At 44.5% G+C, this 27,294-nt stretch overlaps 1 protein-coding gene across 14 annotated transcripts in view; it reads right to left on the bottom strand.

Moving 5' to 3' along the window:
* RIMKLB (ribosomal modification protein rimK like family member B) overlaps nt 1–16,577 on the bottom strand; it is a 54,001-nt gene extending 37,424 nt beyond the window's left edge. For 6 of the 14 annotated variants that reach the window (XR_011741495.1, XR_011741496.1, XR_011741497.1 and 3 more), the window contains exons 1-3: nt 16,324–16,520; nt 14,575–15,096; nt 6,609–6,829 (exon numbers count right to left, since the gene is read on the bottom strand). Coding sequence is in view for 10 of the 14 variants with exons in the window: in XM_071815200.1 (XP_071671301.1) it covers nt 6,609–6,783 (175 nt within the window). In the remaining 4 variants the exon portion in view is untranslated. Of the gene's footprint in view, nt 1–6,608; nt 6,830–14,574; nt 15,097–16,095; nt 16,259–16,302; nt 16,522–16,552 lie in introns of those variants that run through there. The other 8 variants (XM_071815185.1, XM_065848582.2, XM_065848574.2 and 5 more) reach the window with 8 other exon arrangements.
* Between the last annotated feature and the right edge of the window lie 10,717 nt (nt 16,578–27,294).

Below are 27,294 nucleotides of genomic sequence, written 5' to 3'. Positions count from 1 at the left end.
ATTCACAAATGGCTAAAAACTGGACTTGGAGAAAAGGTGGAGAAAACTCAAGCAACTGTCATTGCTTATAGAACACATAATAGAGCACTTCTCTGATCACAAATCCAGTAAAGCAAGCACAGTTATCAGTTTCATAATGTAAGCTTTTCACATCAATACTTCTGGTATTCATACTTGTGGTATCTCCTAATCTCTCACACATGCTTTGCTCTCCTAATTTAAGTCCTGCAGCACACCACTGCTTATACAGTCATGTCGTTACCTGCGTCAATGGACTGATGCAGCATTTAAAACAATACCCTCCACCAAGAAGAGGCTGATTTGGTTTAAAACTACATCAGTATGCAGACATGGTTCACAATGCAACTGTTCAGACAACTGTGCCAGCACAACTCACTTACGTGACACAGCACTGGAACAGAGATTGTTGGAAAAGTGACACAGAAATCCCCCGCCAGTTAAAGATTGTCTTGTGAAATGTGAGGCTATTTTTCATTTCTTGACCATGGAAACACCTCTTTCATCCCGCTTTTGTCTTTTTAAACTGTTTTTCCTCCAGATGGCCATTCCTGAGAATTCTTATAACAATTAAAAATCTGGCAATGCCTTCTGGCACTTCCAGATATGATGACATGCATGTACATTCAACATGATGTTCCCTACAAGTCTGATTTTCCTGGCTGACTGTTCTAAAACACATGCAAATGAAAAACTTCAGTCCTTAACACAGCCCTCTGAAATGACCATAACAAAATATTTCCATGCAGAAACATTCTTAACTCTCCACCTAGCAGAAGTAGCTTTGGATTGAGCCCATATCTACCACTGATGACATAATGGCATTTACTGAAGAAACTGAATTATTTTGAGAAGATCAAATTAATTGTTAGCTTTTGTTATTTAGCATCAGGTTGAGATAATATTCAATCATTCATGTGAGAATAGAAATCCTTGCTAATAAGGAAGAAAAATGCAAGGACACTCAAGGACACAGTATAAATCCCTTTCTTCCTTCTTAGGCATCACAAGAAACTTGTGTTTGGTGTCACAATTCTGAGAGAAAATTCTTCCTACAACATGTGGCAACTGTTAGAATGCACTGTTATTAAACTATGTTTCTATGCCATTAAGGCAAACATTTTAATTGCTCGTTTTTCTACTCAAAATGTGTTTGTCTGGGGTATCTAATGTTGGGGTGGTCACATAGTCACCCCACCTCTAAATAGAGCTGCCATTCCACAATCCCCTCTATATGGTCCGTAACTAACTACTAGTAATGCTTATGGCTCAATGAGGTTTAACAGCAATCAAGCTGGCAAGTGATCCATTTCCACATTGAAAGAACATCAGAAAACACTTTCAAGTGGTTCTGAGCCCAGCACTTAGAAAAGCACAAAATTCACTTCATGTGTAGCCACCTTCCAGTCCTTTGCACACAATGCAGTTTCTTCTCGAGCTCTCACTATTGAGTTACAAACCAATTTCCCACCTCTGCAGAGAACGTAATGGCTGCTCTGGCTTTTAGCAGTAGGAAGCAGGCCAACTCTGCAGTGCTCAACAAGGCACCTTGCCAAGGACACTCGCCTCTGCTCTACCACTCCCAGAGCCATTGCTGCACACTGCAGGAAAAGCTCTTGCAGTAAGGTGCACCACTGCACTAACAAGTGCCAGGGGACTGCTCAGCCAGCCAGCAGAAAGAGGAGGTGATTATGTTCCCTATCATGTGATAGAAGACAATCTTCATGTGACTTCAAGATGGTTCAAAAATATTAGGAATTTTGATATTTTGAAATAGCAACCATTCTGTGGATGTAAAAGCCCTCTCTTCTCATGGATCTAGCTGAGAGTGCTTTTCTTAACACTACACTGAAAACACAGGAATTTGTTATCCAACCTTACCATTTTTTCCCCAGCTTTCTACACTTTACAGAAATCTTTGAACTGCCCTGATCCCTCCATGTTTATTTCCAAGGCTATTGAACCCACTGTGAGAAAACAAAAAATCAAAGATCACAACTATTTCTTACCACCTCAGAGCAAATCAGAAAGACAGATCATATGAAACAAAATCAGATTTTGCAAGATTAAAGGCTTAAACAAAATAGTGACTAATATTGCAAATTTCAGGTCCATAAAGGAAACACAGATGCCTAAACTAGCACACCAGCAACCCTTACCAAGTTAAAAGAATCTATCTTCTAAATATCTTCTCTGCAGAAAAATGAAGAGATCAGTTCCCAGAAGTCATTCATCTGGCTTAAGAAAAGCTAGCTGAACATGCACAAAGTGTCACTGTTTAAGAACGGATGACTATTATGACTTTTTATTCCTCATCAAGGCTGATCACTTGTTTTTACATTCCCAAAGGAAAAGCTAAGAAAATCTTCACTTTGCTTCACTTCACTTTGCTTTACACTTTAGGACACTACAATTCCACTCACTCCAGCATCTTTAATAATTGAAAGCTCATGAAAGCAACTTGCCTTAAAAATATTTTCCTTCACAGGACAGTATCAGAAAATATGGAGATTCCAAAAACTTTAAAGGAATTGGTAAGTTGCTGGCTCAGTGATCTCAAACTTCCGCTATTCTGGTAGCGAAGAATTTTAATTAAGATATTCTTGTATATCATTTTAACAAAGGAATGATCCAAATTTCTCTAGCATGCTCTTCACCAACAAACAGTTTTTGAACTTTAAGCATCCCAACCATAAGAAAATTCCTCTCTTCTACAGTATGCCTTGAAGCTACGACTAAATCAATATAAATAGGAGCCATAAATAGAGAAACCCCATTCCCCCCTGCCCACATGTACTAGAGCTAGCAATTGTGTGACCACAAAATGGGTTGATGCACCAAGCTATTCCAACAGAAAATTGTTAATTATTGGGGCAGAGTTAGTGTTCCATTGCATTAGCCAACTCAACTCACGCATATGCCAGATCTTTCAAACAAGCAAAGCCATTTTGAACTAGATTAAGCTTGACTACAACATGGAAGCAAACCAAGAGAGACATGAAGTCCTTAAATAAGTCAAGCAGCAACAGCAAGGCTGGAAAAGGACAAGAGGAACACAGCTGCTCCATTCTGCGTAAGTCATACTAGACTGGTTTAGCTTCAAGAATTTAGCTATTAAGAACTGTAGGCTACAGCCACATCAATAGTTTGAGTTAGTTTAAATCAGAACAGCCGCAATACCGCCCTCCACTTTTTTGCATACATGCATTCTTGTCCACTCCTGTGCACCAATGTTGTGCACATCTGATTCAGTAACCATTTCAGCAGGTTCACCTACCAAAGCAGCAGACAAATATTCATTGTTTTATGCAGCTCAACTTTGTCACTCATTTTAACTCATCTTTTGCCTTGGAGATCTCTACAGTACTACTGCCAGTGTGCAAAGGAAACATGAATATGTGACTCAGGTAAGCAGGCACTTACTTAAATAAGGCGTAAACCACAGTTACTTTCAAAAACTACTCATTGAACTTAAACTGTTTCCAAAATAGTTTAAGCATAAATCAGTTTAAGAGTTTCATTTTCAACTTAACAGAAAAACTTAAATTCTACATCTTTTAACGTGCATTTACAATCATTTTTGGACTTATGCTGTGTTGAGACATCTAACAAGCATCTTGAGCTGCATAAGGGTTCATCATGTGGCCAGTAATACTGGGGCTGTGAGGGGTGCTTGGCAAGCTGGGTCATTGCAAGTTTTGGATGCTGAATAAAAGGAACCAGCAGCGACTGCTGGGGCTACACTGTTGGCTTGCCTGGGAATCCAGCCACGCTTCCCATCCAGCCCTGGTGTGCAGGAGAGTAATGCCCTGAGGAGTCTCTACCGCTGTGCCCAGTGACTGGAACAACCCTCCCTCTCCTTTCGTCATGTCAGGTACATGGCAAAACCTACCCTTCTCTGACATACACAGATTTTGTAAGAGTCTCAGCATTGCAGTTGTTTTCCATGTCTGTCTTTGGCTCTGGGCTTCAGTGATATTTACATCAATGTGCTCTACTGTCAAGGTGTACACCACATAATTGGTAGAAGGGCCAATTTTGAATTTTGGTATGTATATCACTGTTCTGCTCAATTTTCTAAGCTTTAGAAGTGTCTTTTCCACTCTGCTTTACCCCTGTGAGGTAAATAATTTCAAGCTTTTTCATGTCCTATGATGAATTTTTGGCATCTGAAATCCTCAGCCATGTTCCTTACAGTCAGCAAGTCCACAAAGAAGTACCACTGATTTTACATTTACAGAAATACCACATTTTTAAAGTTTAAATAGCATCCTGTAATTTCCAACTTGACTTTGTAAAGTCAACATGCTTTTCACAATTTACTTAAGAAACTGCCTAGGTTTTAAAGGAAAAAAAAAAGCTCTAATTACATGCATATGTGAAAACGTATTACTTCCTCCAATACCGTGCATTACCATCAGTTTGAGCCCTGTATTGCTATACTTTCAAGACAAATAATGGTACAACAGGAAGCAAAAAAAGGTTATTAACCACTAAAGATCACTTCATCATCTCCTCTATGTTGTACAAGATTTTACTCAACCTGGACACCCCCCACAACAGTACATATCAGAAAGGGTACAGAATGCATTACCTCCTGGATTTTGTTCCAGGACACCTCTTCCTAGGCCTGCTGAAGACTTCAACAAGGAAAATGAAACACAAAACTTTTGCTTGTGCCCACCCCCAGAATTCTATCTCAAAACATGCGAGTAAGCACTACAAAAAAGAAATCTGGAAAAGTTAAGAGGGAAGATTTTTAATCTTTCTCCAAGGTAACAAATTGTTTGATAAGAAAACTCTCCTCCCCACCCCCACAAAAAAAAAAAAAAATTCATCACAATTAGCTAGTCAAGATTGTTCATAAGAAAATTTATATTTGAAATCTTGCAGCATTTCTATCTCACTCCTTTTCAAAAGGTCTGTTATTTACATAGTTTTGAATGAACACTTTCTATGAAAATAATTTCCTTTTTTTGCATTCTCTTTCTAGTCAATTCCTTAATTTTTCTCATTCTTATATTACACATTCCTCAGTACTAGTTTTCCAAATTGCATACTTTATCTTTTCTTCTTTTAATAGATGCAGCATGAGAAGACATTAAATGGAAGAGACCAGAAAGGCCCACATTTCATGCTTGCTGTATTTAATTCCCCAAAAACTGGCAGAAGACGGGAAAGAAGAAAATATCACCAAGAAATAACAATACTGAAATGCTGAAGGACCAGTCATGCCTCTTAGTGGCTTAAGCTACAGTCCAGGATGGCTGCCTTCACAGAACACACTGTCCAAAGGACAACACACTTCGAGCAATAAGATTGTTCAGACTTTCTGACAAGAAGTTGCCTTGATTTGAAGACAGTCTACAGAATATCAAGTCTCATAAAAATCGTGGACACCTCAGAATAAAAGACACAATACAAAAATAAGTATAGTAATATCAGAGTCAAAAATACTGATTTTCCGTGCATTTGTTTTGTGCTTGATTGTTTCACGCCACATTAAGGTAAAAATTCTGACCAAAGTTCTTCCCCAGAGTCAGTTTTAAGATTTCCCTCCTATATAGATTTTCCAATAAGGAACAACGCAAAAGGTCACACAGCAGCCTCTTCTTCAGGACTGAGGGTACTTTTATATTTTCTTCCAACACAGAATTTTTCTAATACAACTTTCAGAAATATAATTCTTCCCTGGATCTCCAGGGATCTTTTTCTTGACTGATATATGGAGAAGATAAATGGAAAAGGTAAAGTTACAAAACAACACTTCAGTCTCATTCCTTTAGGAAATCCAAATGTAGAAGTTGAAAAAATAATAGTGTTACACAGTTTGACATTGATAGTATTAATATTCTTCCTATAAGCTTACTATCTACAGAGTAGTTTTACTTAACATTTCTAACACACCTTACATCTTGCTTTTCCCTTTTTAATCACCACAGAAGAAAAAAAGCTAACTGGAAAACAGAACATAAATCTCATGGTTTAGTTTAAAACACTGTAAGCTGTAATAATAATTCAAATTATTCTGATGCATACACTTTGTTTTTCAGCCCTGTTCTCTTTTGGCATATATGTAACTACACAGCCATAAAGAAGCATGCTTTAGTTATGCCACATTATTACATCTAGCTCCATGAAACTCTGTACTATCCGTTGAAAATTCCTTTATTTCAAATGTGTTTGTTATCTTGGAGTCAGAACACAAACAGAATAAAAAAGTCCCCCTGAAACTCTTAAATGTGACCCATAAACTTAAAAGTACCTATGCAAAAATGAAATTCCATTATTTTTTCTTAATTCAGAGGTCCCACAGTCCTGACCCTGGATTCAACAAACTAAAGCAACCCTTCTCGCTGTTCTACAGAGAGAAGCAAAAATAGTTCTAATGTAAATTAGCAAAATTAACAATTATATTTGATTATCACAATAAATGATAAAGAACATGATACCATGTACATCTACATGATTTAGATTATGTATGGTAGTATGGCATGCATGGAATTCATTATAAAGGGTATAGATGCTTCATTTTACAATCTTTTCCCAAATATCCTTTCAGCATATTCCCAGCCTTAGCTGATTCTCACCAAGATTTCCATCCTCAATGGTCAGCACCACTTCATCCATCACCAAGGCCCGGAAATCTAACTCCTCTTCACAGCACTTGGCCTTCAGAGCTCTCAGGATCTCCTGCTGAGGGTAATCTTCTCTGATGCGACGGTCTGTTAAGAACCACAGCCTGGGAGCAACTGAACTGCACATCTTGGACTTTTCTTGCAACCTTCAAGGTTTTCTTTCAATGGAACTTCTAAACAGTGGAGAAGATAAGACTCTGTTATACATTGGTTCATGTTCCCCACTCTACCAAGTCCTGCTCCCTTTGTGCAAGTCAGTCCTTTTCAATAGTGTAATTTCCAACTTCCATGTGAGCAAATAATGTCTACCCTAATCTGCAACAGAAGTAACGACAGAAACAAATCCATTTATATTCAGTGGAATGTAAATGCTAAAAAAAATAGGTTTTGGTCCTCATCCTAGTTACATCCACAAGCACACACTTGACGTAACTGCTGGTACTGACACTAGAATCCCCCTTTCTTGACAGTACAAAGAGGCATGCCAAGGACTGCAAACATTTTAAATGGCCATCTCTGAAGGTCAGAATTTCAACTTCACAATTGGCATGATTCCTTACAATTGGAAATAACTCAGCCCTAGGTACTGCTAAAACACTGCTAACAGACTTGATGTACCCCTTTTTATCATACGTGGAAGACAACAGTGTGCCAAATTTTTTATGTTAAAAAAGCAGTCCAGAAGAAAGGAAGAAATCCATTAAAAAATAATTTTCCACAAAAGTATTTCAAGACTGATTTGCTCTTAGATATACTTCACATCTACTGTGAAAGATATTTGGTATTATCTAAGAACATATTAAGGGAAAAACCAATGGAACAAGAAGAATTGACAAAATGTTAAGAATACCGAACATTAACACATGTAACCTAAAGCAAAATCAAGGTTTCAATCTCAATGCTAGCTCTTTCTTGCTCCAAATTAAAAAAAAACAACAACAAAAAATCACCTTTATACATAAACAGCACTAATTAATTCAGCACCAGAAACAGAAAACATCATTGAAACTGAAGAATTTCAATGGTGTTAAAAGTGACAACGACTAGGTGCTGCTCCTTTTGCTTTGAATGCAGAGAATTTGGACCACTTTTGACTATATACTAAAATATTTTAAAAGCAGATACATTAATGAACACACTCAAGAAAAACAAGAAGCAATATGCTGCAGAGAAAAAGAATTCTGAAGAAAAACATAGCTTACATGAGTTTCAAACACAACTGAACTCTTGGACAGAAACAGGTATTATACCTAGTAGTCTTAACAACAGGACGTGATGTCTGCAGAAAATGTTAATGCAGAAAGACCACAGGTATACAACTGCTTTCATTTAATATTACAAAGAATTACAGTTTCTGCAGTACGTCTTGTTTTGCTACAATTATAAGAACAAGGTGATTATTTTATAATTAAAATTCAAGTTTTTTCTGCTAGTACAGTTTATTCTTAGCAAGAAGATTTCATACAATCATAGAACCATTTTGGTTAGAAGAGACCCTCAAGATCATCAAGTCCAAACATAACCTAACTCAAGCACTAAACCATGCCCCTAAGAACCTCATCTGCACATCTTTTAAACACCTCCAGGGATGGTGACTCCACCACTTCCCTGGGCAGCCTGTTCCAATGTCTGACAACCCCTTCTGTGAAAAAAAAATTCCTAATATCCAATCTGAACCTTCCCTTGCACAACTTGAGCCCATTTCCTCTTGTCCTATCACTAGTTGCTTGGGAGAAGAGACCAACACCCTCCATGCTACAACCTCCTTTCTAGTTGTAGACAGCAATGAGGTCTCCCCTCAGCCTCCTTTTCTCCAGGCTAAACAGCCCCAGTTCCCTCAGCTGCTCCTCATCAGACTGGTACTCCAAACCCCTCACCAGCTTCATCACTCTCCTCTGCACTCTCTCTGGTATCTCAATGTCTCTATTACGATGAGGGGCCCAAAACTGAACACAGTATTCACGGTGCAGCCTCAGCAGTGCCAAGTACAGTGGGATGATCACCTCTTCAGTCCTGCTGGCCTCACTATTCTTGATGCACACCAGGATGCTGTTGGCCTTTTTGGCCACCTGGGCACACTGCTGGCTCATATTCAGCTGGCTGTCAATCAACACCCCCAGGTCCTTTTCCTCCAGGCAGATCTCCAGCCACTCTTCCCTGAACTTGTAGCATTGCCTGGGATGGTTGTGACCCAAGTGCAGGACCTGGCACTTGGCCTTCTTAAACCTCATAAAACTGGCCTCAGACCATTGATCCAACTGGTCCAGATCCCTCTCTAGAGCCTTCAGTGACCTTCCAGCAGATCAACACTCCCACACATCTTTTTGTCATCTGCAAACTTACTGAGGGTGCACTCAATCCCCTCATCCAGATCATTGACAAAGAGATTATACAGAACTGGCCCAAATACTGAGCCGTGGGGAACACCACTCATGACCAGCCGCTGTCTGGATTTTATTCCATTCACCACAACTCATTGGGCGCAGCCATCCAGCCGGTTCTTTATCCATCAAAGAGTACACCCACCCAAGCCATGAGCTGACAGTTTCTCCAGGAGAATGCTGTGGGATACAGTGCCAAAGGCTTTATTGAAGGCTAAGTACACAACATCCACAGTCCTTCCCTCATGTACTAGGTGGGTCACCTTGTCATAGAAGGAGATCAGGTTGGTCAAGCAGGACGTGTCTTTCATCAACCCACGGTGCCTGGGCCCAATCTATTGGTTGTCCTGTTTGAGCCATGTGATGTCGCTCAGGATGATCTGCCCCATGACCTTCCCTGGCACCAAGGTCTGAATAACAGGCCTGTAATTCCCCAGATCCTCCTTCCAGCCCTTCTTGTAGATGGGCATCGTATTTGCCAACTTCCAGTCAACTGGGACCTCCCCAGTTAGCCAGGACTGCTGATGAAGAATTGAAAGTGGCTTGATGAGCACCTCTGACAGCTTCATCAGCACCCTTGATGGATCCCATCTGGCCCTATAGACTTGTAGGTGTCCAAGTGGTGTAGCACAACACTAACCATTTCCCCTTGGATTACTGGGGCTTCATTTTGCTCCCTGTCCCTGTCTTCTGGCTCAGGGGGCTGTGCACCTGGAGCACAACTAGTCTTACTATTAAAGACTGAGGCAAGTGGCCATGCTTATTCCTGACACTGAGAACCATAATGACAACGACACTTTTTCCATTGCTTTGGTAAATTAGGAGCAACAATAAAGCCAAGGACTGAAGTTCTTCATACTAACAGACTGAAAGAAAGCAGAAGCTAGAGAAAGGCAATCACAGATCAGATCAGCCCTTGACAGCAGTCAAGATGCTCAAGGTAAAGCAGGCTATGGAATGTTTGTTCCCAGCAGGAAAATGGGTTTAGGAAGTTATAAAGAATATCTTTTGACATCTTAAAGAATCCCTTTTTCTTCAAAGCAGCTGAAAGTGAAAAGGGCAAGATAAGGCTTGGGCTTGCAACAGCTGATCCTGCCCCACTTTTCACTCTCTCAACAACGGATTTTCTCTATATGGTAGTTTACCGAAAACTTCCTGGAACAACATCCTCAGCTATAAATTGGGACAAGCTGTATTCTTCAGAAGTGGTACTGCTACAGCACAGTTCAGAAGGCTTCTTGTCAATTTATCTTTATTTTTACTGTTTGAATAGATGACTGGGGAGACCAAACAGCCCCACCTACTGCCTCACTTTTGAAAAGCAGCTTTACCTAATGGGCTGGCTTATCTCCTTTTAAAAACCAGCTATGTAACACTGGCGACATTTTAAAATATATACTAGACAGACTTTTTCACAATTAAAAAAAAAATCAGAAGCCATTACACATTTTCATTGTGTTTGGGGTTTTTGAGATTTTTTTTTTTTCCTCAGTACTGGTTCTAACACTGTTGCAAATAAACAAGTATTTTCCCTCCAGTACCTTTCTCTCCATTTTTGCTTGCTCCTAGCCCTTGATTTCTTTGCCAACAGGGATCTGCTCTCATTTTTCACAAATCTCTTTTCTACATGGCCCCACCTCCACCCCCTTAAATCTGCAGAGACTGTGCCATCATCTCTCCCTGACTGCCATTTCAGCACTTTTTATTAAAAATCAGCAAAGGGTTGAAGAAGAAAAATAAGATATAGAATTTTCCTTCCTCTTTCTTTCTTCTATTTTTGTAAGAAGCTAGAGCAGCATCAAGAAGAATCATCCAAATACCTCAATTAGTACAGCAGGCATATAAAAAAATGCCCTGGGTATGGTTGTTCATCTCCATCCTAATACTAAGTCTAATCTCCTCTAAATCTTAAAAGTTTTATAAATGTATATACAAGGCTCACATCTCATCATGAGGCAGGCAGGTAACAACCTCAAGTCTGGAGGCAGCGATTAAGAAACTCACTTTAGATCAAGCTACAAGCCAGTGGCAGAGACATAAACTAGTAATCCTAATTATAGATTACTTGACCGCTGACCAAATACCATATCTTTTTTCCACCTGGAGAAATATCTTTTTCATGCTAACATTCTGCTCCTAAACACAGAATCTACTTATCAGTTTCAACATCTCTTTCTAATCTCTATTTTGATTGTGTAAGAAGACTCGTAGAACACAAAACCTGCAATTTACCCTATTAACCCAAACATCTTAACAATCCCTCCCACATTGGAAAGAAAACAGCCTGTAGGAGGAAAGCTTGCCTTGCAGTCAGATGCAAAAGAGCATTAAGCTCTCAAATTGGATACGATTTCCAGAATTTTTCCCTGAAAAAAAACTCCACCCATTTCAGTCTGAAAGACACAGCCTCAGACAATGCTGGGTGTGCATGGAACACTTCCTAATCCATGAGAGCATCTATTACAAAGTAAGCATAGTATATATAAGGGGAACAGCAGATGTTGAAGTGTCTTCCAGATGACTGGTTGAAAAGCAGTTTTCACTCAAAGCTACCATGGTAAATGAAGTACAAAGTTTCAAAAACTAACATATTTATGAAATGAAAAGGAACAAAAAAACATCATGAACTTAACTACATAAAACGGACTGCGAGAGGTTAAAGGGTAACATCAAAGTGAAAACTCTATTATAAAAACCAAACTAGTTGTGTGTCACTTCAGCGAAGCAGTCACTGCTGCATCTGCTTCAGGAAGGCACTGGAAGGAACAGGAACGCTCATCTCAACTTCAAGCTATGGCATCCCTGTATTGCTTAAGCTAGGCTTTATTCTGGCACTCACACAGCAGCTTCCTCTCCTCCTCATCACATGCAAATGTATTTCCTCCTGCATTCCTCAAATCTGTAACACACCTTTAGCAGCTGTTCTAACAGAAGTATTCACTGTGCTACTTTTCTACTTTACATCACATGTGAATATGTTTACTGACATAACAGGGAATTCAGCCAATCAGATCAGCTGTCCAGAGACACCTGGAAATCTCTGAAGATGACTCTTTTTCCCTTGAAGGGGTCTTCTCTTCACAGAGAGAGCCTCAGACCTGCCTCTAGGATGGGAGATTGTCTCCACTGTCCATTTACTCCTTGTCCTTGTCTTCAACACCCAAAAGCAAGTGAAAAACAGCCTAGTCTCTTTTTCATCATGATGTGTTTTCCCCTAAGCTAAATCAATAAACCAATTATTAGGAGATACATAATAATACGTTTATCTATTATTGATAAATGTGTAACAAAAAATATAGATAGTAGACTAAAAGATCATTCCATATCTTTTCTATTCAGAATGTAACTACTGAATGCCTTCAGAAAGTAAAAAGGCTAGGTTGTTTTTTTCCCTATGGGAATGACAAATGGAATCCCAGATGTTTTGTAGCATTAAGAATGAATGTGATCTAGGTATCTCAACTGCTGGACTTGTGACCTGATGTTGCAGTACGCTCCCAATGCCCATAGTGCAATCTGGAAAACAAGTTAGTGGAACAATTATTACCAACAGCCTCTCCCAGAACCACCTCTTTTCTATACCTTGGTTCAGACTCTCAGCCTGCTGTAGCACTGTGCGGCTAACACAGCCCCATGGATTTCAGCAGTTTAATAGAGAGATAAAACCTAATCTTAGTCTTAGCATAATAAAATTCTCACAGAAGTGAGAAAGAAAGGTCAAAGATACTGACAGCCATGATTGCCATGGGAAATGGAGAACTAGGAAAAATATAGCTACAAGCACTCACTTCGCTACAAATAACAACACACCTTTGCATTTATCATTAATGCATATCCCTTAATATTTGTTTGCAGAACAGTGTTATTCAAATTGGAAAAGCTATTTTGCTTTCCTTTTTATCATATATTAGCTAAGGCTTGAAACGGAGTACACACTCCCAATAAACCAAACGTCTCTACCATTACAGCAGTTTCTAGAATGCTGTTTCAGAGGCCACACCTCAGTATGCTGAAGACCTAAGAACAGTTGGCAGATGCTTGCAAGTTATCTCCTTTAGGAGATACCTCAAGACCGCTCTGAATTATAAAGTCAATCTTAAGCAGCAGACTGGTTAAACAGTGAATGAAGGGTCATCTGGCATATGACCCAGCATACGATCCATCATACGCTGTCATGGAAGTCTCTGTCTCATCTTAATGAGAAAAGAGCAGTATTTGAAACATCACAGAAATATTACTTCCTATGTCATAGAGAAAGCACGTCTGAAAACAGTTCACAGCTGTTTCAAGTATAAAGCACAATTATTTTTTTCCACACAAAGATAGCAGAATCATGATAATCTAAAGAAAACCTGAAGGAAATAAGTACAGATGATGAATATAACCTATGGTGATATATACAGAGATAAAAAACTGTCACCTTGAACCACTTGTTCAAATTGCCTTAAAAAAATAAATCCAAGATAAAATCAACTCATTCTTCACACTGCTGCTTCATGGCAATGCTTAAGGACAACCTCAAAGAAAATTCCTCTCTTACCTACCAGGGACTAGTTTTCCTAAGACTGTCACGTAACTGTTTGAGAATCTTAGTAAAGAAAACATGTTTAAAAATTGAAACATCTGAAAAACTAAAATATTTATTTAAATGCATTTTATGTAATATACTGAGCAGCTGCAGAGCAACCTGTTCAGTGCTGCTGCATTATCATCCGCCCTCTACACATGCATTGTAGAATTTCAAGTCACTGCAGGCAGGTGAACCCCAAACACATCTCTTTGAAAGCTCAGCACCGTATTCACCTCCTTTTCCCCGTGAGATTTGTAGACTGCAACAGTCAAAGGATATGGGAATATATTAACCGTTCCCATTCATTCCCAGTACGATCCCCACCCCTACAGACATCCCCACCCGTACAGACAGGCAACTTTACTCCCTGCAATGGCTTTAATCTGCTTGTCCCCACCTTTGCACTGAGTAACGTTAAAGATGCTAGCAGCAATCCTTCCAGGCACAATTGCCTCTAAAGGGCAGACAACCACACACATGCATCCCGCCTCATCTTTCCTCCTCTGTGTTCATGCTTGCAAGTAGGTGATAACATTCCTCATTCACACACCCCAGCTCCTGATCTCCAGTGAATAATGTATTCTCCTCCTACTCTGCAACACTAGCCTGATACTGGTCAGCATCAGCCACCCTTCTACTTCGGTCTTAGTGTTTTGTTTTTACAACAGGCTCTCAGCTTTTCCACCCTCCTCCACTCTGCCCGTGCATGCATGTACGCCCGTGCAAATAAAATATCTATTTCCTCCCACATCAGCTGCTTTTCTGAAGAGAGGTTCTTCCACCTCTGTCCAGGTTCCCCTGCAATGTGGTACAATACAACCCTCTCCTCCCCGATCCATGCGTACACCGCCAGATTTCCCTCCTCCCTTCCCCCACCCCACTCTGTCTCTGTGCATGCTTCTCCTAGTGCCTGGAGTGGGGGAAGGGAAACATGCACTGTATGAATGAATGGGCTGAAGAGACTTACCAGAAATTTAGTGAGGAAGGAGTGGAAGACAGAAAAAAGATACCAAAGATGGGTGCTTCCTTCAGTGTGCCAAGTGCTGCTTTAGTCCTGAATCCCTTGATGAGGTCACGTGTCTTGCTAGGTACCCCTTTTCCTGGATCTTCCACTAACCAAAAAGGGTGGCAAGGAAGTCTCCTGGATGCCTCTCTGCACTGCACTCCAAAGAAGGGAGAGGCTACTACTGAGGCTCCCAAAGCAAGGGCTGCTGATGATAACGTTCTCCTGGTACTATAACAGACAGGCAATGCCTAGCTGATGCCTTGGGGACCAAGACGGATTTCGGGGAGCAGGGGGGGAGGAAAGGGGGAGTAAATGACTGTTAAAATAATTCCCAAATTGTCCACCCCTATGAGTGAGGAAGGATGGGAAGGAAGAAAAAGAGTACCGGTGAAGAGCTGTAGCTTTCTATGTAAAATAGATTCAATCCTCATGTGTCTGCTTCCTCAGAGCTAAACCCCTAAATGACTCTGAAGTCACCAACACCTATGGAGAAAAAAAAAGGAGAAACAACCCTATTAGACATAAACAAACATATAAAGGTATCTAATGAAGATAAAGTAAATCTCAATGGAAGAAAAGGTACCATACAAGACAGCAAGCAAAGCCAAAAGGAAAAGATGGGATCAATACAATTTGGGTTAATGTGCAACTTCAAATAATTTACAGAAATACACTATTACAGAAACCCATTCTAAGGGAAAGAAAAAAAAAAAAACGGTTAAGCAGTGTGTTCCTTTACTTTAGAATGTGCATTCAAACGTAAAATGAACCTGTAACTGCACGTGAACATATCAAGAAATTAAGTTTTTAAACCTACAAAAACTATTCCTATTTATTTGTGTCAGTCCTTAAACCCCTCCCCCAGAATAACATTTAGAATTCAGATGAGGAGACTGGAGAAAAGTATGTTTCAGGTCAGAAGCATATATTCCTACGCATTACACCCCACTCTGCAACAAAAAATGAGGATGCCTGCTTAAATGATGACGTTAATTAAAAATTAACCGTCGCACACTTTGAAAACGGAGCCCCTGATAGATCCTACGCATTAGGTCACCCATGTGCAATTAGCTCTTTAAATATCAGAAAACAAAAGAGAAGAAGCCTAGTTGTAAAGATTTCGTTGTGAGGCACGACAGACACACACACACTACATCACGTGAAAAAAATGCCCCCAGCAAGCGCAGATTTTCACATTCAGGCGCACGGGAGCAGTTTTTCTCCTCCTTTCAGCGGCTGCTTGCACCCACGGACGCGTGTCAACACGCACACGCGTGCAAGCCCGGGTGTGCAAGGCGGGCGGTGAAGAGGCGACGTCTCCCGCCATGCACACGCAGCGCTACACCCGAGCGCGACCCGCCGCGGAACACGTTGGGCGAGGCAAGAGCTCGGCGACTCGGCATCCGCGGCGCGGAGCCCCCTCCCGAGCACAACGAGCGGCCACCGTTTCCCCTCCGCGAAGCGGCCCCGGACACCACCCACCTGGGCGCCCCGGCTGCCCGGCCCGCGCGGGCGCGGCGGGAAGGCGCCGGCAGTCGGAGCGCTGCTGCCCCACTCCGCGCCCGGGGATGCACAATCACCATGGGCGCAGAGCGGCGGCGGCGGGGCGGGACGGCTGAGGGGACGGTCCCAACCCCTTGCCCGCCCCCCCGTCCCCGGGCACGGCGGACCCCACCCCGGGGCTCGCACCCGCTCAGCCCGACATCTCACCCGCCCCGGGCACCGCCGAGCCCGAGCTTGAGGCGACCCGCAGGGGTCTGCGACGCCCCGCCGGCGCCCCCTCCCTCCGGCACTGGGCCCAGGAAGGGAAGCCGCGGGGCGAACAGGGCTCCGGTTAGACTCGCCCCTTCCTCCCCGCCAGCGGCGGTTGCGCGGCGGTGCGGTTCTAAAGGCGAGCGGGCGACGCGACGCGACGCGACACTCGCCCCCCCCCCCCCACCTTCCCCCTCCTCGGTGTCCCTCCTCCCCGCGGCTGGGGCGAGGAGGCCGGCTGTTCCCTGCACCGACACCCCCGCCCCCCGCGGCCGCCGCTCCAGCCACCGCGCGAGCGCCACCGCCTCCTCCCGCGCTCGCTCCCGCCGCCTGACTGACGCGGCGACGGCGCTAACGGCCGAGCGGCGCTGGCACCCGCCAGGGGAGGGGGCGCGAGGTGGGGCGCCCGGCTCCCGAGCGAAGCGACCGCGGCGGCGCCCTCCAGCCGCACGCTCCGCGCGCCCCTCGGGGGCGCGAAGGCGGCCGGGGAGGGGCGGCCGGGCCAAGACCGAACGGCTGCCCGTGCCCCACCCGGTCCACGGTGTGCCGGGGCTGGGCAGCGGCACCGCACGCACGCTGAGGCCGCCCCTGCCTAACGGCCGAGGCCTCGTGCCCCTTCCCGCCCTTCTTCACCTGCCCAAGCCAGAGGTTTGCTGACCACCTCGCCCACCCCACCGTGGCAGTGCCCGGCCCGACCCGAGACACGGCTCAAGCCGCAGCACCATGTTACTGGCGTGCCCGCTCAGGCACTGCGCAGCCATGCCGGGCTGTGTAGGGACATGCGCCCCACTTTCCGCCCCTTGGCTGCCAGCTCATGGGTGCGGATTTGGTCCCACTGCCACAGGTGACTGCCCACAGCACAGGTAGCCTGCAGCCATGCCATTGGGTGGTATGGCAAAATGTATGACACCTGTTGGATTTGTTACTGCTGCTGTTGGTAGGTGGCATGCAAAGTCAAAACCTTAGACCTTCGTGTAATGGATAAATGTGTGACATGTCTGCCATACCACCTGCCATACGCCATCACATGTCTGACATACCCAGTGTGCAACTGGGGCTGCATCATTCATCGCTGATATCATTTATCTAAAATAATAACTGCTGCCAGCAAACAAATATGACACATCCAGTGCATGAACCAATACACCTTGTTTATCAGTTTCTGTGGCACACCTACTCAGTTTCCTCCATACCAAACCCTTTCTATTTACTGTATCATACTAGCTTTATATTCCACATTGAAAGCATGTTGCCCCCAAAACACACACCAAGCACACATTGACACAAAACACCTGGTACACCCATCAGCAGTCCTTCTTCTTTCCCGAAGAACCTCATCTACATGTCTTTTAAAAAACACCTCCAGGGATGGTGACTACACCACTTCCCTGAGCAGCCTGTTCCAATGTCTGACAGCCCTTTCCCTGAAGATATGTCTTCTAATATCCAATCTGAACCTTCCCTGGTGCAACTTGAGGCCATTTTCTCTTGTCCTGTCACTTGCTACCTGAGAGAAGAGACCAACACCCTCCATGCTACACCCTCCTTTCAGATAGTTGTAGAAAGTGATAAGGTCTCCCCTCAGCCTCCTTTTCTCCGGGTTAAATAACATCAGTTCCCTCAGCCACTCTTCATAATCCCTGTTCGCTAGACCCTTCACAAGCTTCATCACTCTCCTCTGCACCCTCTCTAGTACCCCAATGTTTTCCATATGATAAGGGGCCCAAAACTGAACACAGTATTTCAGGTGTGGCCTCAGCAGTGCCAAGTACAGTGGGACGATCACCTCTCTAGTCCTGCTGGCCACACTATTCTTGATGCAAGTCAGGATGCTGTTGGCCTTTTCGGCCACCTGGGCACACTGCTGGCTCACATTCAATTGGCTGTCAATCAACACCCCAGACCCTTTTCCTCCAGGCAGCTTTTCAGCCACTCTTCCCCAAGCTTGTAGTGCTGCCTGGAGTTGTTGTGACCCAGTTGCAGGACCCAGCACTTGGCCTTGTCGGACCTCATACTACTGGCCTCAGCCCATTGATCCAACTGGTCCAGATCCCTCTGTATGGCCTTCCTACTCTCCAGCAGATCAACACTCCCACCCAGCTTTTTGTCATCTGCAACCTTACTGAGGGTACACTCACTCTATCCCCTCATCCAGATAATTGATAATAAATACGACTACTTGCTAAGCAACACACATTGAAAATCCCCACATTTCTACTTTATATCTTCTAATTGTCTTATTTCTTTCATCTGAGCATTATAAACAAAATGCTGCCTCTGCAAAACTGTCACATATTTGGCAGTCCCAGCACAACCAACTGCCTAGTCCCACACGATGGTTAGCAGGATATTCGCAAGAATTCCCAGGTATGCACTGGTATTGATTGACTTGATGTCTGCTACGTGTACACCAAACCCACACTACGGCTTCACAGTCACCAAGGGGCACATACACATACATGAACTGCACAAATATGAATCATTGTTCATGTATGTTGCACGCTGAGCTCCATTTCATCCATCACCACAAGATCAAAGAGTAGTTGAGATTGGGAGGCATATCTGGAGACACCTCTGCTCAGAGCAGGGTCAGATAGGACAAGTTGCTCAGACTCGTACCCAGTCAGGTTTTGAGTATCTCCATAATCTCTCTGGGCAACTTGTTACAGTATTTGATCACCCCCAAAGAAAAAAAAAAGTTTCTCACATCTAAATGAAATTTATTTATGTTTCGGTTTGTGCTAATTGAATAGACAGGATTGTTCAGTGGGTATGATCAACCAAAGTCTGCCTTCACCTCCCTCACTACCCCCCACCCCTCAACAGGTATTTATACACATTGATAAGATCTCCCTGAGCCTCCCCATGCAGAATAAACCCAGCTCTCTCAGTCTTTCCTCCTATGAAAAGATGCTCCAAGTCCCTAATCATCTTCATCGCCCTTTGCTGGACTCATCCAGTATGTCCATGTCTCTCTCCTGTTGGGGAGCCCAGAACTGGACATAGGACTCCAGATGTGATCTCGCCAGGCTTCACCACACACACCAAACATACTCTACTTACTGCCCTGATTCTGTCCAGTATGAATTCCTCCTTCACCCACCTTCATAACCTCTAGATAACAGCACACACAGTCTGTGACCCTGGGGAACAACCTATATATTGGTCAACAATCTGTGTTACACTCCCAACTTTGCAAAGATAGCATATACCCACTTGGTCATGTCTGATACTCCCAAATACCCATCCTGTCAGGAATGTAATCAATTGCTTTCTTCTGCCTCTTCAGCACCATCTTAATTCTCCCACCTGAACAACAGACACTTTACATACACCTTGCCTCCCCAGCATAGTTTATCTGCACAGTACAACCAGAGCCATTTCCAGCAGGCTATAAAACCTGTGGCTGCAGAATAAAGATGTGCCATCCAAACCTTTAATGCAGTACCCCTGATATTTAACTGACGTGATGGGACCAATTTCCACAGTAGTAATCTAAATATGCCCTGAAATCTGCTGCCATGTCTATTCATTCATACTGCAGAATGATGTACCATGGTATCATATGCTCCTACTTCAGTATATGTTCTGCAAAATTATAGCCGATAGTTATAATGCTCATAACCCAAACATCACTGAGCGTTTCTAAGAGTGACTTTACTGAAGGGTGTGTTTGTTCATTTGGTTCTGCAAACATCTGGGTCCTACTTCCAAACCTCAACTGCAATTTCAGACTCTTCTGAAAACTATTTGCCCTATGAGTACACTATAGAAAAGGCTACCTCACAGATTATGTCAGTGACCAAAATCCCTGTTTACAGACATAATCAGATGCACCCCTGTCTCCCTAGGTTGCTCACCAAGACTTCTGTCTTCTCATGGCTGCAAAATACTTCTGGATTCCAAGTTCCCATCCACCTGATTCTGTACAACAGTATAGGGAAAAATACTCTTGTTCACTTACATGCCATCTGAAAGTGCAATTAGAGAGCAAGAGGCAACTGTAGGTAAGTTGCAGCAGAGTAAATTAATACGTAAATAAATTAGACCAAAATGCTGGACGGTATTTTTGTTGCTTTGACAGTAACAAGATAATGCCTTCTTTAACAGAATTATTACGTTCTAAGCCAGAGGTGTCAAACTCATTTTCACTGGGGGCCACATCAGCCTCACGGTTACCTTCAAAGGGCTGAATGTAATTTTAGGACTCTGTAAATGTACAAGTAGTTACATTTATACAGTCCTAAAATTACACTTGGCGATTTGAAGGCAACCACGAGGCTGATGTGGCCTCCAGTGAAAATGAGTTTGACACCTCTGCTCTAAGCCTCCTGGAACAAGTTCACACTTCCAAAAGTGGTTATTTCAGGTTGTGAGGTGCACAGGTTTGTTTACACAGGGAATTTACTAACAGAAAACTACTGTGATATCACTACTCCGCTGAAGGTGTGTGTAACTGCTGCACATCATCTAGCAGGCACACATATTTCAGAGTAAGAATTCTTCTGGATTCATATATATACTGCTTTTAAGATAGTATAAAGCAAAGAGGAAAGACAATGTCCACATTGGGATTTATATAGCTATAACAACAGTGATATAATAATAATGGCCTTTTTTTCTTTTGTATTTTCATAAGCAGACAAGCTTTAAGGCAGGTACTGCTACATCCCAAACATGGTCAGCAGTTTGTAGAAATAAGAGAATTGCCCACCTGAGAAATCCTGTAATATAGATTTTTGGCAGCACAAATATGCATTTAGTTATAAGACATTTGAGAGAAAGTCATTCTACAAGTACAGGAAAGACACTCATTATAGGGATGGTAAGACATTTGATCTATAGCTCAAACCATGTGGCATATTTCAGTTGGGTCTTATGTTTATCAGCAACAATTTATTCCAGCAACTACCATTTGCCTTCCTAACTATCTCACATGTAAACTGTAGCCTTGTGTCCTTTCTGTTACTGTTTGTGTAGCACTGGAGTTGTAGTATGTTGAACTTGGATACAAATGAGCTTTGAGTATTGAAGTGAGAGCAATGATGGAGTCAGTTCAAAGAGCAGGCTGGATAACCAGTATCTCCAGAACAATTTCCCATCATCTAGAAACTGAAGTCAGTTTGGAGGGAGTCCTGGAAGTCTTTTGCTGTTTCTTAGAATGGTGGAACAGGATAAAGTGTCAATTTATTGCTCAGAACGTGCCCACTGTTGCAGACTCTTTGGGGTTCTTTTTAAAAAGTTGTCACCGCAGCCAAGTTGGATGTAGATGTTATACTTCTCTAGAATTAAGCCACACATTTTTTTTTCTTTTTTTTCTATTATTTTTTTTGCCAGTGAAGGTATGGTCTCTCCCGCCACTTACAAATCCATTTTCAGGACAAAATTCTCACTATTTGATAGTGCAAGAAGAATATTGGCTACTGTCCTCAGTGTCAGTGGTCCAAAGTAACAAGTTTCATCCTTCAGGAAAGAAGTATAATTGTAGTATCAGCAAATAATGGACATCTCTGAAAACTAAACTTTCCTGGCACCTTTCTTTTGAGATTTTTCTCATGCACTCAGAAATGCATAATGTGGGGAATGGTCCAAAGCCTTAATGTATGCAAAATCTGATTTCACAGTTGATTCCATGAAACATCTTTTGTCACTGAGTTCACTAAAAATGCAAACCAGATGTTTATTCCTGAAGCCAAAGTCTGCAGCACATCATTCTGTCATTCACATCAGAAAGTTTCATATACTGTTTCTGGTTGGAGGTATGAGCTTGTGATAGAAGAATGGTGGAAAATCCGTTCTGCAAATGTTGCTAAGCTTAATTATTTATACCAATTTGCCTAAGCCTGTCCACTGCCTCTCTGCAAGTATCTACTCATTTGGTCAACTAAGTCTCATAGATACATTTCTGCTGCCCACTTGGATGACTGAACAATAAATAAAAAATATAGGGCAAGGTAAGTGCCAGTGTTCACACATGAATGCTTGGGTTCACATATGAACACAGATGGTCGCATGGAGGGAAACAATTTCTGAATTGTGTTTCAATGATCAAATGGCCGTATCATCCTTGTTTCACACTACGTAAAATGAGGAATATGCAAAATCATCTTTAATTTTGTACAACCTCAGTTTCTCATTGTTTCCTGCTGTTATACAAATTCCTGTTCTGAATAAAGTACCATAAGCCAGCAGAAAATGGAGACCTTACTGCCTACACAAAGGACTCACAGCTAAGGGGGTCTGCAGGAGCCCCAGGTTTCGCTCGCTCAACCCCAAAAGTATTTCCACCCAGCACCGTACACGTCTCCGAGCTCATTAACCAGCTGCTCTGGGGTCACGTCTCGGAGGCTGAACAGACTCATCACTGTGCATCCCCTCGCAGAGCGCGGCACCCGGGGTTGCCGCACGGTTCTGCCACACGCGTAACCCGTCGGCTCCATGGGCTTCCTCACCCTGAACCCCCCGCTACCTTCGAACAAACCCTATCCACTGCTCCCTTCGCAAGGGCTTCCCACGCGTGGGACTACCCTGCCCACGCCCTGCGGCGAGCTGCTCCGCTGCCCCCCGCTCTCCCCTGCGCGTTCAGGCGTAGAGCAGCCGCTGGCTGGCGGGGTGGGGTGTGGCCGGCCGCGGGGGGCTGCCCAGGGCTGCCGGCACGGACAGACGGACGGACAGACAGACGGACAGCGGAGGAGTCGGGGCGGCTGAAGGGCAGCGTGCGGGAGGGCGAGGGCGCGCGCAGCCCCAGCCCCGCGCTCACAGCCCACCTGCACGCCCGGCGCGGGAGCCGGCAGCCCGTTCCCCGGGCTAGAGAAGGCGCGCATGCGCAGCCTGACCCTTCGCGAGCACGCGGCCGCGCAGGGCTGCGGGTGCGGGGGGGCGGTTGGGTGGTTGGCGCTCGGCGCTCGGCCCTGCCTGCGGCGCGCGCTCCCGGCAGCAGCCGGCTGGAACCGGCGGCGGTAGCAGTGTGGTCCCCGCGGTCAGCTCGGCCGCCGGCTCCCGCGCCTTGCCGCCAATCCCCCCCGCGGCTCGGGCAGTGCCCCGCGGCGGGGGGACCCGGGGTGGGGGGAGAGGAGCTGGAGGGGGTGCTGCTTGTTTGTCTCGATCCAAGGAGGTTTACACCCCTCCCTGGCATGGAGACCCGTCCTGTTTGGGAGGTGCGGCTGCTGCCTAACGGGCTGGCGAGGGGCGGGCACCGGCGTCCATTTCCTACGCTGGACGGTGGGAAGGGAGCGAGGAGGCTGCTAGGGTGGAAAATAATTCTTTTGGTGTATACACTGGGACAAAATGAAAGAGGAGGGATCTGTGCAGGTGGTGGAACAGAAGGAGCGGGAACCACCTTGTTCCCAGCATTGGAAACAAGGACTGCAAAAGCTCAGGGCGCAACCCTGCTAGAAGGAAGGGTCTCGCAGGGCCATTGAAGGACTTTTCCTGCCAGACAGCAACCGTTTCAGGACATAAGAGAGGACAACATGCATCTCATTGAATAGGTAACTTTGTAGAAGGTCAGAGACTTCTCCTGTCCTTATTCTGAGCACAGTTGGAGAACTGAGAGATACAAAGAAGCTCAGGCAGGCAGAGTTACAACAGAAACAATGGGATGGATTAATAGCAGCTGGTAGGCTTCAAAGGCCGGTATATAACCAGCAGCTCCCAGTTCCAGAAGACGGGAGTGCATTTCTCACAGCTAAGTTGCAGTTATGCTGCAGGGAAACAGGGAACAGTACTGAGGAGCTGGACAAAAGGAAAAATGTGCCTTTGAGGGAAACAATAATTTGGAAGGAAAACGTTTCCTTCTCTCTGTATCTCCCTTCTGCTGCTCATTTTTGTCTGCTTGTCTCCTTCTCCAGCTACTTTTCTCACTTTATGCATTTTTCCTTTATCATAATGAGAAAATTCCTTTCTCTTTTCTGTCTGCTTGCTTTTGTTTGTTTCGTTTTCCTCTCCCTCTTTTTGACTCATGTTCTGTCTTTTTCTGTCTTTACCCCCGTTGTCTTTTGATGAATGCCGTTGCAGTGATGACTTAAGATTTCAGTGCCAGATGGGAAGGATCTGATGCAACCACAGGGTGGCTGTACCTTGCAGGTACTTTGCTGCATTAAGATTGATAAACATCTGCCCTGTGAGCTGAAGAGCTTCACGTGGCAGGTTAAATGTCCCTGAGCTTCTCCCAGTAGTGTTGGTGTTTTCCTTCTGCATCCAGCAACTCTGTGCCCAGAGCTGATGAGACCATGTTGCAAGGAATCTGTTTTTTAAGACTTCTCTAATTCATGGGGAGCGGTTTCTTAATCGAATCCTGATGCTAGTTCTCACCACTAGCAAGTGTGGTTATTCACCCAGTGCCCACTTGCCTGCCTTAAACCAATGGAGGAGATTAAGGGGCAGGTGCCCGCATCTCAAATTCCATCTCAAATTCGGGTCTCCCATGGCAGGGTCTGGCGCCATTATGGGAGCTGTGCTCAGGGAGTTTCCTGCAGTGCGAGGGGGACCTTTCGCGTTCCCTCTTCCCGCGGCCAGGTGCTAAGGGAGGAGGGGAATGGAGGTGCCTTGCAGGGAGGCCAGAACTAGGTCAGCGTAGCTGGGAACTGCAGCTGGTGCAGCGCGATGTCGGGGGGCGGGGGTGAGGGGTGGTGGTGGAAAGGCAGCAGCAGCCAGAGGGGTCGAGTGAGAGGAGCCGTGCTGTGTGGAAAGGGGGCAGGGGAAGTCTCTCCGAGAAGTTACAGGGGCGGGACATAGCTGCCAGCACCCCCCCACACTCCGCACCCCATTCTTCTGCAGCTCCTCACCCCCTGCACTCGCCACCGGCCCCTTCCTCACCAATCTGCCCTGGGCCCCCGGCGTGCGAAGCGCTGCCCTGGCACCGCGTTTAGCCAGCGGGGAATAAGCCTAGGGGTGAGCAGGAGGAGGTCAGCGAAGGGGAGAGGGAGAGGAGGGAAGGGGAGGGTGGAAGGTAATGCTGAGAGAATTATGTTAATAATGGAGAAAGGAGCGTGCATGGAAACGGGGAACTGGAGAAAAATCTGGACAATGAATAAGGAACAGATGGAAGCATATATATTTAAAAAAATGGAGAAGCATGAAAGGCAACAATGACAAGTGATGCTTCAGCACTTATAATTGGTGCAGTGGGGAGGAGGTCATCTGCATTGCTTACAGTGCCAAGGCAAAAGGACACATCACCCTTGCCAAAATCCACAAGGCAATAAAGCTGCTGCAGCCAGTCTATGCCAATATGCCTACCATCACCAGGGGCTTCCGCAGTACAGATGTACCTCGCTACTGCCCGAAGGTCATACTGTTATCACCCGTGGGAGTGCAATGAAAGCACATTTCAGTACTGTTTGCAGTATACCTTGTTTGACCTTTGAGTGTTTCTACATATCTGACTTTGCCTCCCCTGTTAGAGCTCCAAAGAAATTCAGATTGCAAGAGCTGTGTTCTTTTGTCGTTGCTGTACAACCTAAGCCTTACTTTCTCTCGCTCTCTCCGACTTGCTGTCCTCCCTTTCCCTGTGGCTTTTCCATTTTCCCTGTCTGTCTCCTCCGCTACCCAGTGGCAGCCTTGCCCACTCTGCCCTGTGCCGACCCGTCTCAGTCTCCCTCAGACCTGCGCTCCCCAATCTGCTCGGCACGCCGCAGCCTGCAGAAAGGCGCACTGTCAGCCATGCTCTCCCCTTCCCCATTTCCTGCTCTCCCCTCCTCCTCATCAGCCCCTACTACATCCTGTCCTGACGCTGGCAGACTGTCTCCTCCCTCCCTCTCTTCCCCATCCTTCCCCCTCCTCTCCCTGCAGTGCTCCCAGCCCTCACTGCAGTGCAATCCATCACTCCCAGCCAAGGTCCCCATGCCAGGGGAGGGGGAAGCCTGGCTCGCTGTGAGGCTGGGGGTGGGCAGGGAGTGCGACTATCTCCTCATTTGCTAAAAAGTGAGAAAAACTGGCAAAATAACAGACCCTTCTGGAACTGAAACCTGCCGTCTGCTTTCAGCTATTTTATTCGTTCCTTTACTTATTTAGCCTCTTTGTTTTTTTTTAAAAAAAAGTGTTTCTGCCAACATTCCAGTGAAGGTGACTGAAAGGAAACCAGGAAGACAGAAAGCCAGAGTTAGAAAAGATTGTGCAGAGAGAGAAACCGAGGAGGGAAGGGAGGAAGGAGGGAAGGGAGGGAGGGAGGGAGGGAGGGAGGGAGGGAGGAAGGAAGGAAGGAAGGAAGGAAGGAAGGAAGGAAGGAAGGAAGGAAGGAAGGAAGGAAGGAAGGAAGGAAGGATTAGATGTAGGAAAAATAAAATGTAGAACAAAACCCAAGAATTAAACTGGAGAGAAACCCGAGATGGCAGGCATGCAAGAGAACTCAAGAAGGATACAGTAAATAGCCAAAGAAACCTGGCTAAGGAGGCTAGGGCGATACAATGAAATAACATTTAGATATTTTAACAAGCAAACCCAACATGCTTTGATTGAATGCAAATATTTTATACAGCTGCATGCAAATGAAATTTCAGTGTGGTTTTATTCTAAGAACAATTACAAATGAGAAAACTATGGGTGAATAATTTAAGGGTTTTTTCATAAAAAAGTATGTATCAGGGCAGCTGCATTGATGGATAGAACCAAGAAATTATTAGAATAATATCAAATTAGATTTTCCGTCAACCAGTGTTGTTGCCCTTTTACAGGGATCTTGTAAATGTGTTATGTTGATGCAGAATTTGGTGTTGTTTTCATCTCTTTAAGAGGTGAGCTAAATCAGTACAAGTCCTTTGCATGTATACATATCACATTAGGACAGATTTTAATCAACATCGCTTGTCTTGGTTTCAGTCTGCCATCAAGTAAGAATAGTGACTATACATGGGGAAGGTCTGAAGAAAATTGAAATCCTCTGGTTGAAGTCAGCTGTACCTGCAGGACAGACAGTGATTTATATCAACG

This window comes from Patagioenas fasciata, chromosome 1 (assembly GCF_037038585.1).
Source record: "Patagioenas fasciata isolate bPatFas1 chromosome 1, bPatFas1.hap1, whole genome shotgun sequence".
NCBI classification, from domain to species: domain Eukaryota; kingdom Metazoa; phylum Chordata; class Aves; order Columbiformes; family Columbidae; genus Patagioenas; species Patagioenas fasciata.
This window is presented reverse-complemented; position numbering and strand designations above follow the sequence as displayed.